This window comes from Brassica oleracea, chromosome C7, assembly GCF_000695525.1.
Source record: "Brassica oleracea var. oleracea cultivar TO1000 chromosome C7, BOL, whole genome shotgun sequence".
In the NCBI taxonomy this organism is placed as follows: Eukaryota; Viridiplantae; Streptophyta; class Magnoliopsida; order Brassicales; family Brassicaceae; genus Brassica; species Brassica oleracea.
Genome location: NC_027754.1, coordinates 6,249,190 through 6,264,395, shown reverse-complemented (window position 1 = coordinate 6,264,395; position 15,206 = coordinate 6,249,190). Strand labels below are relative to the sequence as shown.

General features: G+C 37.6%; 1 protein-coding gene across 1 annotated transcript; it reads right to left on the bottom strand.

The window, feature by feature from the left end:
• Positions 1-11,093: 11,093 nt before the first annotated feature.
• LOC106301577 (U-box domain-containing protein 16) lies at positions 11,094-13,348 on the bottom strand. Its single transcript, XM_013738017.1, has one exon. The coding sequence runs from the start codon at positions 13,225-13,227 to the stop codon at positions 11,206-11,208; it is 2,022 nt and encodes a 673-aa protein (XP_013593471.1). The 5' UTR covers positions 13,228-13,348; the 3' UTR covers positions 11,094-11,205.
• Between the last annotated feature and the right edge of the window lie 1,858 nt (positions 13,349-15,206).

Genomic DNA, 15,206 nt, shown 5'->3' with positions numbered 1-15,206 from the left:
AATAATGATTGGCATAATCTGTTTCCATACTCTTTCGTCGAGTATTTACGTATGGTAGGGTCGGATCATCGACCGATAGTCGCAACGATTGATGATAAAGTCATTAAATTTAGGAAATCTTTCCGCTTTGATAAGAGATGGGTAGGACAAGAAGGACTTATGGACTCAATTACACGAGGATGGAACTCTAGACGTGTGAGGGATAGGAATGGAATTGTGGATAGAATTCATTGGTGTAGACATGAGATCTCAACCTGGAGGAAACAGAATCCGCCATATGGGAAAGAGAAAATTAATTCTCTTCAAGAGGCTCTTGAGGAAATTCAGAACGATTTTTCTAAATCAAATGAAGAGGTCTTAGAGGTTTCACGGAAATTGCAAGAGGCGTATCGTGATGAGGAGCAATATTGGGAGCAAAAATGTAGATCTAAATGGCATACATGTGGGGATAGAAATACAAAATTTTATCATGCTTTGACAAAACAAAGGCGTATCCAGAATAGAATTATTGGTCTCCATAATGAGGAAGGAAATTGGGTGAACACAGAGACGGAAGTGGAAGAGGTGGCGGTTAAGTATTTTACAGATTTGTTTCGATCAACTTTGCCATCTGAGTTTGATGGTTTTTTGGAAGAGGTACCAACCTCAGTGACGGAAGCCCAGAATCTCCGGCTAATGGCTGATGCTACCGAAGACGAGGTCAAGGCTGCACTATTTATGATGCAGCCGGAAAAAGCACCAGGTCCTGACGGAATGACTGCGCTTTTTTACCAACAGTCCTGGTCGATAATAAAGAAAACTCAATAATAATTATTTTGGCTGACTTCTTGACTTGAATTTCGTGGCTGTCCATTCAGAAAGAGAGAATGGATCCTCAACTTGGATATTGATCTTCTTTTAGGCTGAGAAAGAAGCCTAAGTCATCCATGAGTTTGATCACATCTTTTCCAGCTTGTTTAACATGATTTTCACAGCAAAAATAAGGTCAGCATGCTCCCCTCCAGCTTCTGGTTCATCTTCAAGCTTTCCATTCATCCATCCAGGCTTATCCATCCATTCATGCATCAAGTTCTTGGATACGAGTACGTCTTGGTAAGTGAAGACTCTGTTTTCAAGCTTCTTATGCACTGAGTTTAAAGCTGTGATGGAGAGACCAAAACCAAGAAGGAAGTAGAAGAATACATGAGAGCTCTTCCTTGTGTCCATGGTTGGTCTTGAGCTCTCTGTTAGAAACATCTAGAGTCTCAGGTCTGTTTGATGAGCTTTTATGTCACAGGCCTATTATGCTAGTCCAATATGTAATATTTATTGCCTATGAGCTCTCATCGATATGATGTAGACCTTGGACTTCGGCAAATACTTTTTGTAGTTAGTATTATTTCTTTTTTGTAATAGTCTTTTTTTTTAATGATAACACAATCTCATCTCATTCTCACCTGTCTAACTAAAATTATTTTAAATTCTTTATTAGTTTCATTAGAGATCAGAAGTTTGTATTAGCATGAAATGATTTTCATGATTGTAGTTGTTATACATTTTCTTAAATGTTTTTATCAAATATATATATATATATATGTATATATAGTAAGTAGAATAAAGTGGTTTTTTTATTGTTGTGGTTAGGTTTAACAATCAAAACATTGATTATTTATAATATGTATATATTTTTGAATTTAATTTTAGTTTTTTTTCTTACATATTTTATTTTAAAATTAGTGATTTAAATATTGCAAAAATGAATATATGATTTGCAGCAATAGGAAATTATTTTTAAGAAAAACGTAATGAAAATATAATATTAGTTATTAATATTTAAATAAAATAAAGGGCAAATCTTCAAAATAGCACCTTTCGAAGTTTATGTCACAAAAATAGCCCTCAAAAATTAAAATGACCAAAATAGCATTTTATCTTTTGGAAAATTTAATTTCTTTTTATTTTTCAAAATTTGAAATCTTATCCCAAAACCCCACTCCCCAACTCTAAACCCTAAAACCTAAACACTAAACCATAAACCCTAAATCCTAAACCCTAAACCCTAAATCCTAAACCCCACCCCTTAACTCTAAACCCTAAATCATAAACTCCACCCCTAAACCCTAAACCCTAAACCCTAAATCCTAAACCCTAAACCCTAAACCCTAAATCCTAAACCCCACTCCTTAACTCTAAACCCTAAACCCTAAACCCTAAACCCCACCCCTAAACTCTAAACTCTAAACCCTAAACCCCACCCCTAAAATCTAAACCCTAAACTCTAAACCCTAAATCCTAAACCCTAAACCCTAAATCCTAAACTCCACCCCTTAACTCTAAATCCTAATGTCTAAATTAATTTACCATTGGGGTATAAATGTATATTTATCTCTTTTGATAAAACATTAAGTGCTATTTTGGTCATTTTTATTCTTAGAGACTATATTTGTGACAAAAACTTTTTTAGTGCTATCCCAGTCATTTTCGCTAAAATAAATGACTGAATATTTTTTATTATTATTTTTGAAGACTAAATAAACAGTATATATCAAATAACCAATTAGGTGTTGTAAGATAAAATTTACACATTAATTTTAGATTTTTGTTTTAAATATTGTTTTTATATATAATTTATTTAATTTTAGAGAAGGTTACTGTATTTTTATTAAATATTTTTCCTGATTTATTTGACTATCATTTATTTTATATATTAGTTATTTTATACATATAAATCATGTTAAAATATTTTACTATAACTTCAGATTAATCAATGTTTATTCACCAAAATATGCATCATCTTCTTCGCAATCAGAACATAGTAGACGGAACTAGCAAACTTAGACATGATCGCTTCAGGTATAAAAAACATTATTCTATATCTGGCTAATAAAGCCTTTATAAATAAACACCTGACACAAAAAAAAACATTACTCTTTCTCTTTAGGAAATGTTTTGTAGAAATTTGGATGTTGGACGAATAGTTTTGGTTTTGAAGTTCTTTTTTAAAAAGTGGGTTTTTTGTAGATGGAATCTGTCTGAATTACTAAATTATAGGTTTTCATTTTGATTTGCTTACTGTGGTATATCTTTTGTTCTGTTTTTGGTTTTGGGAGAAAAGTTCACTACTGAACATCTTTAGATAAACCAACTTGGAAACAAATTAATTCTTTTACGGAAAAGCTAGCAGTCACTTTTTTGCTTCTTTGTATTTGTATGTTGTTATGTTTGTGTTCCATTTATATTTTATTACAGATAGAATTTAGTTTGTAAGTCTGAAGTTCACAAGAAAACACTTCTAAGTTAATTCTACAATGTAACTTGTAGGGTCATAATGAGGATGCTCATCTCTATTGAAATAATCTGATGCTTCAGAAACTATAACAATAATGCTTCTTTGATTTTTTGTTTCTTTGTCTTTGTAGGCTTCTTCTCCCAATTTTTCTACTAGAGTTAATTAGCAATCAAACCATGCTTTTTTAATTCTTTTTTTTTAATTATGAAAAAATTTATTTGGTCATGAATCTCTATTTTTCTATCCGGAATTCATTTTTGGTTCTAGAGAAACAGCTCCGTGGTAGCAATGCAACCATTTTCCGCAATGTGGGATTTGCAAGTATGGGTGTACCGGCAAATTTAATCTCTCCATGAGCTCTTCTTCTTCTTCACTAAGCTACAGAACGACGGTTTCATCACTCACTGGCATGCCCCTCACGACTTATCCTATTGACTCCTCATTGCTGAGCATAAGAGCTCCATCATCATCATCCTCATATGAAAAATCACAGAGCTTCACTCTTTGAGCTCCGAGTAAACTCAAAACCACAACACAAGTGGTGGCGCTGGACTGTTGCTGATGAAGTCTATCTGTCTTCTCCTTTTACCACCAGCCTGAGCCATTCTGATTCCGCTGAGACCAAAAATAAGATTCAATTAGCATTGAGTTTAAGACTTCGAAGTTAAAGGTACAAAACTCAAAGGAGAAAACCTCACTCTACTTCTTCTATTGTTATCTCTCGATTGCTCTTTCTCTTTATCAAACTTGCATGAACCGAGGAACATGAAAGCTGTCTATAAATTATAAACATGTTTGGGACGAAGTAAGATTATTTAAGTAAGGTGAAGTTTCTTTCATCATCAAAATTTGAGTGAGTATAGCTTTACTACAAATCTCTTTAACTTTATATTCTTAAATAGTATAGATAGTTTCTGGAAAAAAAAGTAGATAAAAAAAACGACAACAAATGGAAACATATGCAATTTGCTTAAAAACATCCGTATAAATACACTATTTGGCAAGAATACACTGCACTAAAATAATGTAAAATTCATTGATTGCTTGATCAATAAGATATAGCTAAAACAATCCAGACATAACAAAACCAAAAAAAAAAATTGATCCAACAACATATTCGGCTACTCAAAAACGTTACATACAATTGACAAGCTCATACAAGGCCACATTAACAAAAGTAATAGCTCAATGTCTCAAATGACCCTATAAAATACAGCCAACATACTTTTGAACTTATTACATGTCTAACGACTTGAAGTCACCACCTCTTTCAAATATCTCATACAGAAACAATCAACACAAACTAGACAATACCTATCTAACAATGCTTTTACAATTCTGTTCAAATGGAAAGGACACGTAATCCAAATTTCGCGCGTAGCGGGGACCGACCCTAGTTACTAGTGTATTTTCTGGTAAATTGCAGCTAAATAAATATTTTTTAATAAATGTTAAATATTCCAAAAAACAGTTAATATATTAAATGTATCATATTTTAAAAAATTATATACACATGAATTATCTACTACCAAACCAAAATAAAAGAATGTTTTCAAATCTTTTATTGTCGTATCGCTTCATAAGCTGAGAACATTTTTAACAGTTTTGTCAATGAGTTGTTTAAGAGTTAGTTGAAAAATTGGAATCTCTCCATGATGTCGATGATTCTGCTCCCTCCAAATCGTGTGTATAACGGTTTAAAGACATATCGGGTACATAAATGTTGGCCAGGCTCGGTAAAGCCAATTGAATGATCAAGACAATGGACGACCAGTTGTGTGTATATCTTCTCTGCAAGAACCCCGTGTAAGCTTCTACCAAATCTTTTTTTTTTGAACGAACAAGTGATTATCATTAAGAAAAAGAGTTACTCCCCACGGGGAGGGTTTATAAGGGAAAACAGAGCAGATTTAGCAAGAGAGTCTGCTTTAACATTGTTTAAACGTGGAATAAAACCAAATGAGATAATTTCGAACCTGCAACTTAAAACCCTAATATCAAACAATAAGCTATGCAGCTCAATTGTTGAAAAGGACGAGTTGAGAAGGTTGACGAGGGATTTTGAATCAGAGCGCTGACCTTAAGTGCTTGGCTTTCTTTCGTCGGGGGACCAATAGGCTTTGTCGGTTTGCTGAACGAGAGCCACGAGTCATCCCATAGGCGTATTATCTCTCCATCGCCCACTGCCCAACTCAGTCCTTTTATTAACAGCTCCCTGCCTGCCAGAATACTCCGCCATCCGTGGGAGGCAGTCGATGATATAGTGCACTCTAGGAAGGTGGGATTCTTTGCATATTTACCCAACAAGACCTTTGCTAGTAATGAAGTGGGGTTCTTGAGTAACCGCCATCCTATTTTTGCAAGAAGAGCATCGTTAAAGGTTTCAATGTCTCGGAACCCAAGTCCTCCTGCATATTTTGGAAGTGTCATAGTCTCCCATGCTACCCAACAAATCTTCTTCTTATCCGGACTCGCGTCCCACCAAAAGCGTGTAAGCATGGACTGGATTTGGTTACATAGAGAAACCGGCAGTTTGAAGCACGACATGGCATAACAAGGCATTGCCGCTAGAACAGACTTGAGCATGATTTGTTTCCCGGCGCCTGAAAGATATCTCGATGTCCAGCTGTGAGCCTTCTGTCTTATCCTGTCCAGAATAGAGGCGAAGATGTCCCTTTTCCGTCGACCAAACTGTTCTGGCAGCCCCAAGTATTTACCTATACCACCTTCAGTGGAGATAGACAGCGATTCCTTAACCCGAGCTTTCACTGCAGCTGGGGTTTTAGCCGAGAATGTAATCGCTGATTTCCGTGGATTGATCATCTGTCCCGAGACTGCCTCATAAGTCTTTAAAACCGTAAGTAGCCATGACACACAAGAAGGTTTGGAGCGGCAGAAGAACATTGTGTCATCAGCGAAGAGTAGATGGTTTACCGGTGGGCTGTTGCGAGAGACCCGAACCCCTGGAAGTGATCCATCAGCTTGCCCCTTCTCGCATAGTGCTGATAAAACTTCCGTACACAGTATAAAAATGTGGGGAGACAGGGGATCGCCCTGACGTAATCCGCGAGATGGTTTAACCGCTCCTTGTGGTGCCCCATTAATCAAGAAGGAGTATGATACTGATTCGATACAGCTCATAATCCAAGAGATCCATGTCGGATCAAACCCAAGCTGGGTTAAGACTTCTCTCACGAATCTCCATTCAATCCTATCATAGGCCTTACTCATGTCAGTTTTCACCGCCATGGAGCATCGCACCTTAGTCTTTGATGTCTTGAGATAATGGAGGATCTCGTGAGTAATAAGGACGTTGTCTCGCCCGTTTAGGCACGAACGCAGATTGGTGTGGCGAGATGATGTGTGGCAGAAACGGCTGAAGACACTTCATCATTATCTTAGCAATGATCTTGTAGTGGGTGGTGCAAAGCGCAATCGGGCGGTAGTTAGCCACCTTCCTCGGGCAGGTGATTTTCGGGATAAGCCGAATATGGGTTTCGTTCTGCCTATGGTGGAGGTACCCTGTCTCAAAAAATTCCTGGACGTCCCGGTAAATATCCTCGCCAATGATATCCCAATAGGAGTGGTAGAAGCCAGCGGAAAATCTGTCAGGGCCCGGAGCTTTATCAGCATGAATGGCGAGGACAGCAACCTTGACCTCTTCTCTGTCCGGGAGAGCGATGAGATCAGAGTTCATCGCTGACGTGATGCAGGGAGAGAGAGCTTCTTCAACGGTTTCGATGCAGTCAGCGCCAGAGGTTGTGAAGATAGACTGGTAGTACTTTGAGATAGTTGCCACTATGTCTTCTTCAGTCTCATAGATAGCGCCATGTTCATCTTCAAGGATAGAGAAGGCATTGATTTGTCTTCTGCCTCTGGTAATGGCATGAAAGAAAGACGAGTTGTGATCCCCACTTTGTAGCCATTGGATGCGACTACGGTGCTTCCAGTATTCTTCTTCCTCGCGGTATGCCTTTTCAAGCTTGGATGTAGTCGAGGCAATTAGATCAGTATCCGGAGAAGGGGCAGAGAGTGCTTCTTCGAGAATGAGTTGAGCCGCTCTGATAATTTCATTGCTTTTCTCATTTTGTGCCTTCGTCCACTCAATGATCTTGGCTCTAATCCTGCTAGTTGTAGATATGACTGATTCCTGCTTGGGATGAGGCCAATGATTTTTTACCAGCTCTCTGACTTCTGGTTTTGAGCGTAGTCTCCTGTCGAACCGGAAGGAGCCCTTTTTTAGGCTTTTAGACTGGTCAAACAAGGTGAGGAGAGGACGATGGTCCGAACCCTCAAAGCGTAGATAGATGCTCCGACCAGATGGAAACTTCTCAGACCATGAGCAATTAGACATAGCGCGATCAAGGCGGGATTGGATGAAGTGCTGATAGCGCATACCTCTCCAAGAGAGGTGGTTTCCCGCATGTGGAAGGTCCCAAAGGCCCATTTGTGACACAAAGCTACGGAAAGCCAGGAAGGAGCCTTCCCAGCGGAGAGGTCCGCCTAGTTTCTCGGTGTTGTCAAGCAGGTCGTTGAAGTCGCCGGTAACGAGCCAAGCATCGTTACGGTTCTTGCCGAGTTCCATAAATTTGTTCCAGAATGCTGGGCGATCTTGCATCTTTGGAGCTCCGTAGATAAATGATGCAAAGAAGGAGGCCTTTTTGGCTTGACTGTGGGTATCAATGATATTACACGATGAATATAGAATCTCCACATTAATAACCTCTTTCCAAGATAACATCAGCCCACCACTAACACCAGTGGGGGGGACAGAGAAGTGATGCTTATACAACGAGTTTTGGTACAAACGGAGAACTTTTTCATCAGTGTTTTTAGTCTCCATTAGAAACAAGATGTCGGGAGAGAAACGCGAGCGAATCTCTTTGAGGCGCTGGACTGTCAGGGTGTTTCCAATCCCTTGGCAGTTCCAGCTCAAACAGGCTAAGGAAGAGATCGTTGAGGTGACCGAAAATCCGTCACCTTACGAGTGCTGGTTGGAAAAACTCTAGAACCCGGGACTGCTTTAGACGAGGGGCCTGTCTTTTTTCCATCAGCTTGCATAATGAGCTTTCTCCTTGGCGAGTTATGGGTTTTTGTGATTCTTCTTTTTTCCATCAGCTTCTACCAAATCTTTGAGTTGTAAGAACACTGAGAAAATTTATGATTACAGATTTTCATTGTGTGTTAACATAGGACACAACATGTGTTGACACATCTGTTCCAATGCACCTCCCGATTCATTGTTGAAATCTTATTAAGGATCTCAAGACAACTAATAAAAGCAAATTTTAGCTTTGCTCTAGACCAAATTCTCATAGCCAAATCAAAAGTAAGACATTTCACCCCTAATCAACCTCCAACCTCCAACCTCCAAGTACATATTTATTTTAATAAACTGAAACTTCCATTAAACAAGATAGTATATAACAATGATCAAGCATAGTTGTTTTACAAAGAAAAATAAAGAATTGAAAAGAAAAAGTCAGAAATTCTTATTGATTTAGTCTTCTGTTAGCCATTTATTGGATGAATCTACTCTTTTATTGATTGTTTAGAGAGGTTTATAACATGTGTATTATTGCTTTATATTTGTTAATGTGTGGAGTCATGCAGCTTTTTATTCTCCTCTTGATATTTATATGATTCGTGTTTGGATGACATTGAAGAACATTTTGAAACCTGTTTTATTCAAAACCAGGTTTACATAGAACCGATTCTCAATTAGGTTTATCTATCCTTAGCAACAAGTCATTATTTTCTTGGGTAAATCTTAGATTATGGTTGAAATATAGTTGGACAAATTCATCTCCTTAGAAGATAGCATTGGTTGAAAAAATGGTATGACATCCATGGTTGATGTGGAATATATGTGGACTTCCACAAAATATGAAAGATGTGTTTGGGAAACAAAGAATCTCAATTATCACTAAGAGACAAAAAAATCTGCCAAAACGAATATTTCCACTCCTAACTTTATCAATAAGACTAATCTTATCGTTAAATTTGTGTCAGACTTGTAAGATACATTTTTTGATGCTAAACTTGCGGATTTTCTTTTTCTTTTTAAGTTGGATGATCTTAATATAAAAATCGGTTTATGAGTTTGTTAAATCTATCTCCACCACATCCAACTTCCAACTCATACTCCATCGTCACTCTCATCATCATGAACAAGCAAGCATTATGGTGTGAAGATTTGTAACTACATATGTCATGTAATGCATAAAATTTATTTCGTCACATACCAAAATACTTGTTCAACGACAAGTTTCATTATCCAAATATAAATTAATTCAAAAAAATAGAATTTTCACTATTAAATATGAATAACAACATGTCATTAGATACATATCTCCTAAGTAACATGGTAAGAATCCCAAAACAAAAAGTTCAGGATGATAGCTTGCCAGCTTTGCAACCCCACTTAGAAGATTAGTTTCTGTGGAAGGAACCTTGCAATCAAGATTTTAATGCGAAGAGTAAGGTTTAAGAAAACGATGAGAAATGATCTTTGTCGGTATATCTCTAAGATAGTTTATTCGAATTGAACTAATATTATTGACAATAAATATAATGAATACAAAGAACAAAGCACAAAAATACAGTTCGAAGATAGTATTTTAGATTTTAAATAACTCAAAAAGCGTCTTTAAAATGATGGTTTTGCTTATCTTTTTTACTCCTCAGCTGACTCTAGCTACTCTACGTATCAAGGACACACATGTCGTGCCTTACTCTGAATATCTCGGTATGTTGTACAACTGTTTGACCGTGAATAATCGGGTCTTATTCGTTATCCATTCATTAGATTTGGGACTCGCTACCTTAAACCGCAAAATAATTTTTTTGATCCAAATAGTTGGATTTTGCTGATGGATCATGTGAATATTTGTCAGTTAGCCTATTTCTATTGAATCTTTATAGGGTCATATTTCTTTCCTTCCTCCAATCGTTTGCGCTTTAAACAAAAATAGATTATAGAGAGTTTATAGACCGTATTACCAAATTGTCTGACATAGAACTTTATGCATTTGGTGTAGTTGTAACATAACATAACGGAGAGTTCAATCTGTCAAAATGAGACCAAGAGTAAATTATGTTAACAGTATGCCAAGGACAGACACTAAACACGTTTTCATTTACTGTGATATTCTTTTCTGACATGTTTTGTGATACTTGTACGAATTAGTACATTCTAGAACATCCTTTCATTTGTATTCTTTGTTTGTATTTATTGGAGAGTTTTCGGCCCAAAACTACTCTCATAAATTTGTCAAGTCCCAAAGATTAGGGACCATATAGAAGACAAATTCAGTCTTCTTTGTTTGGTATTTATTGGAGAGTTTTGACCCAAAATCTATTCTCGTAAATTTGACAAGCCCCAAAAAGATTAGGGGGACCATATAGAAGACAAATTCAGAGACAAATAATTGTGCGTGCTTTGAAAGATCCAATACGTAAAATCAAAAATAAAAATAAAAACAAAAACAGAAGTTTGCTTCTCTAAAAAGAAAGGAAAGATCGTTATCCATTAGCCATCAATTCCTTTTCCAATCATTATCATTCATTTCGGAAACATGCTTGTGTTGTTGTATTATTATCTCGTGGAATTGGTCCGTCTTTTGTGTTGTCAAACTTTTGCAAACCTATTCTTTTGTTTTTACACAACACCTGATTCAACGGTATACATTTGTCTTTTCTAACTCCATGCCTTCAAGCTTAATTACTTCTCGGTCACAACATTTATGTCTGAGAGATAACAATAAGTACATACTAGCAGCATTTTTGGACCGTGAAAAAAAAACAGGAAGAGCAAATCTTTTGTTTATTGTTCTCGAATTGTATTTACAGTTACAACATAATATTTGTAAAAGAATCATTTTCGAAATTATAAAGGAAAAACACAAAAAAACCTTTAAACTTTACAAAGAAGAAAATCATAAAACGGGATTAAAAATTCTACTTGGTGTTGGCACAACGATGCTCTGTGTTTCTGTTGCTGCCGTCTCATGTGTATCTCCGGCGGCCCATCGCCTTAAATACCTCATCAACGACGCTGCTTTCCTCCCTCCCCTCGCTGTTCCCGTCCCTATCATCTCCCATATAACTCTTTCTATCCCTGGAATTGTGGCCATCTCCGCCACTAGCTCCGATCCTCCTTTCCGGCACATTGTCACCAGCGTGGCCGCCGCGCTCTCCTTTGTCGTATCCCCTCCTTCCCTCATCATCTCCCCCAATTGCCGTATCAACCCGAACGCCGCGGATACTGCCATGAGTCCTCCTTTCCTCACAATCGCCTCAACAACCGACACTGCCTCCTCGGGCAGCTCCCGGAATGCATCTCCCGCGGCTTGTACTACCCCCGCTTCGACGAATCTCCCCACGTTCTCCCTCTCCGCCGCCAGGTTAAGGATCGCCACGAATGCGTCTCTTTTAGAACTCGTGGGACCCTGTTTCGCTAGGTCGACCAATCCGCTCACCACACGCACTTTTCTCCCAAGTCTTCTTTTGTAAGTCGAGATGCTCGCCAAACTGAACAAAGTCGCGGCGGCGTTTGCCTTAGCCTCCCACGTGGCACCCGAACGCAGAACCTCGATGACGCCGTTTAAAGCTCCGTCAGTTTCCATGATCCTTGTTTTGTTCTGTTCTAATATCGAGAGGTTGAGGATCGCGGTCACTGCGTTTATCTGTAGGCTCGGAGAGTCAGAGCCTAGATAACGTACCAGCTTAGGTATGGCTCCAGCCTCAGCTATACAAGCTCGAGCCACCGAGTCTGACTTAGCCAGAGCTCGGAGCTCAAAAACGACAGCGTTAGGCTCTGCCACACTAAGCTTATCGATCAGAAATGAAACCATCATCCTAGTAAACTCCACTGCCTCCGTGCACGGCGTAGAAGATCCAACACCGCCGTCACCGTAAATCTCAAACGGTATCTTCTGATCGCGACACCACATCACAATCAAGTTCTTTAACGCACTGTTTGGTATGAGGTTTGTGTGCTTAAGGACTTGACCTGTTTTAGGGCAAGTATTGTGCCCCGATTTGATCCATAGATCGATGGATTCTCGATCGTACGTTTGCCCCGTGGATACTACCACCGGGTCACGCATAAGCTCTAACGTGATCGGACACCGGAAGTCCGCCGGGATATTCGCTTCCGACAACGACTTATGGCGGCGGAAGTCAGGGTGAGGCGACGGCGTCGAAGGACCGTACAAAACGCAGTTTGCGTAACGCACAAGTCCGATGAGAGAAGCGGCTACGATTCTTGATCTCTCGTCGATCTGATCATGAGTCTCATCCTCCAGTCTCTGAATCTCTTCTATCAAGCTAGCGGAATCGAGAAGACCTAGATCGTTGAAGATCCCGATCAGCTTCGATTGATCTGGAGTGATCTGGTGCTTGATCCCGTCGATTGTATCCGTCACTTTACGACGGAGATCATCGTCGCGAGGATCAACGAACTGAATCGAATCAGAGCATTGCTTCTTTAAAAGAACGATGAGATCTTCGGCGTCTTCACTGAGGTTGAAATCTTTGACCGGTAAAATATCGAGAACGGTGGATAGATCGGTGACGAGTTCGTGAAAACTGAAGGAAACGTTTTCGATCTGTAACAGTAGCCATAGTTTGCTTGACCTTGTGCAGTCTTCGATCAAAGTCTTCATACGTTGCATCACTATGTTCATCTCCTCGAAACAGAGCTGAGCGGATTGCGAGTAAACCATGTGCGATCGAAGAAGCTCATCGAAAACGGCGGCTAGTACCTTCACCTTGCGTATGATGGATTGAGAATTTCGTCGAAGGATGAATCTGAGAGGCTGCATATGAGAAAGCTCTTGAGATGCGAAGAACAGTGATCGGATCAGTTTCGTATCTGATATATTCGGGGAATCGAGATGTCCGACGACCAAAGGACGTCTTTTTCTCGTCGGAGTAACTTCAAGGGTAACGGCCATGGATGATGAGAAGAGGAGACGATGAGCAGGAGATGAACAGAGGAAAGAAGAAGGAAGACGAGGAGACGATGGCCGAAATTGAATCAAATATTTATTTATTTTAAAAACTTTTCCAACAGACGGCTAATTTTTATATATATTATATATACGTTTTGATGAGTTGTCACCAATATGAGTTTAAATATTGATTATATATTTTTAACTAATTAAAGGTATATTATGAAAAGTATGGAGAATGAAGATAAGGTCTTCATTTTGATGACATAGGAATGCAACAGTGGGTACATGTTTGTTAGAGTAGAATTGATTTGGTCTTCCTAATACAAATAAATACTCCATAATGAGTCACATTATATAGTTTTTAAAATTAGTTAGTGTACACAAAATAAAAGTTTTTTTAAGTTAGTTGTCAAATTTGACCCTGGAAAAAAAAAAGAAAAGTATTGAATTGGTTGCGCTGGCTCTCTCTGGTTTGGCTGTATAATTGAATATGTATAATATATATTTGTATGTATTTTAGTATATTACAATGTTTCCATGAGCAAAGTTAGTTCCCTTTATTTTAAATAAGTAATGTATCTTCTAAGCAAATATGTGACATCTATGGATTTGGAAGTAGATGGATAATCAAAGCAATAGAGTATAATTGTTAAAATCCCACTTAGTTTCGATTTCACGAAAAAAATATATTTCTTTTGTCAACAGAAAAAAATCATTCTGTATGTAAGCAGTGTAATAGCCCTGAGACGGATCCGGATATCCGGGAAATTTAGGATATCCGGATTCGTCGGATCCATGGATTTAATATACGGATCCGGATTCGTAGTTTCTGGATATCCGGGTTTCGGATATCCGTCTCGATATTCTATTATAATAATTTAAAATAATTTTTTTAACAAAAAATACTAATTTTTTTAATATAATACATAAATTAAATATTTATAAATATATTTATATATGTTTAAAATATTGTCAAAACTAAAATATAATATTATAAGATTAATTCATGTATAAATATTAATATATCAAATATTAATATTAATAAAATTTAAAAATTTAATGTATTTTAAAAATACGGATCCGGATCCGGATCCGGATTCGGTTTGCACGGATCCAAGATTTTACTATCTGGATTCAGATTCGGGCATCCCGGATATCCTATTTTCGGAGCGGATCCGGAGCGGATCTCGGATCGAATCCGGATCTCGGATAATAAGTCTCAGGCCTACAGTGTAAAACTAATATATTGAATAGTCAACTGAATATAAAATAGTTGAAAATATGAAACAAGAGAAAATAGGACTCAACAGAGTATTTTAATAGAGTTTTTACAATAATTTTTTTTAGAAGTAACAAAATTGCTAATTTGAAAAATTGAGATATTTTAGATAATCATTATACACATGTCACTTTACAATTGAATAATTTTCTGTAAATAAAAAATAATTAAATAATTAACTTTTTGAAGTATTCTCAGAATACCTAAAAGATGTAGATGTTCTTATAAGGATGGCACTACTCATGGCCCAAGCAAACGCAATGCCTTAATGCACGCACTAAGGCTTAATTAATTTTGTTATAATTTGCTAATATGAATAATTATTGTAATGATGATGTCTTGCAAGGTCCAACAGACATTTTGCTTTGTTAATTTTGTTTTGAACAACATCCTATATTTGTTTAGTACCACTATTTGACATGGAGATACTTCTGCTCTAAGTTAAATGTCTTTTTTTATTTTCTGTGGCATAATAATGCAACAGTTGGTAGAATTGATATGGTCTTCATTATTCAAATAAATACTCCATAACTAATCATTCTAGTTTTTTAAACTAAAATTGATTTGGTTGTGTTGGTTTTTCTCCACTTATGGGTTCTTCTGGCTACATAGTCTGACCGCTTCAGCCATCAAGTTGTTTTTGTTTTTTTTTTACTAAGAGCCATCAAGTTGTTCAGTCACAACGTGAATACTCAGGAAA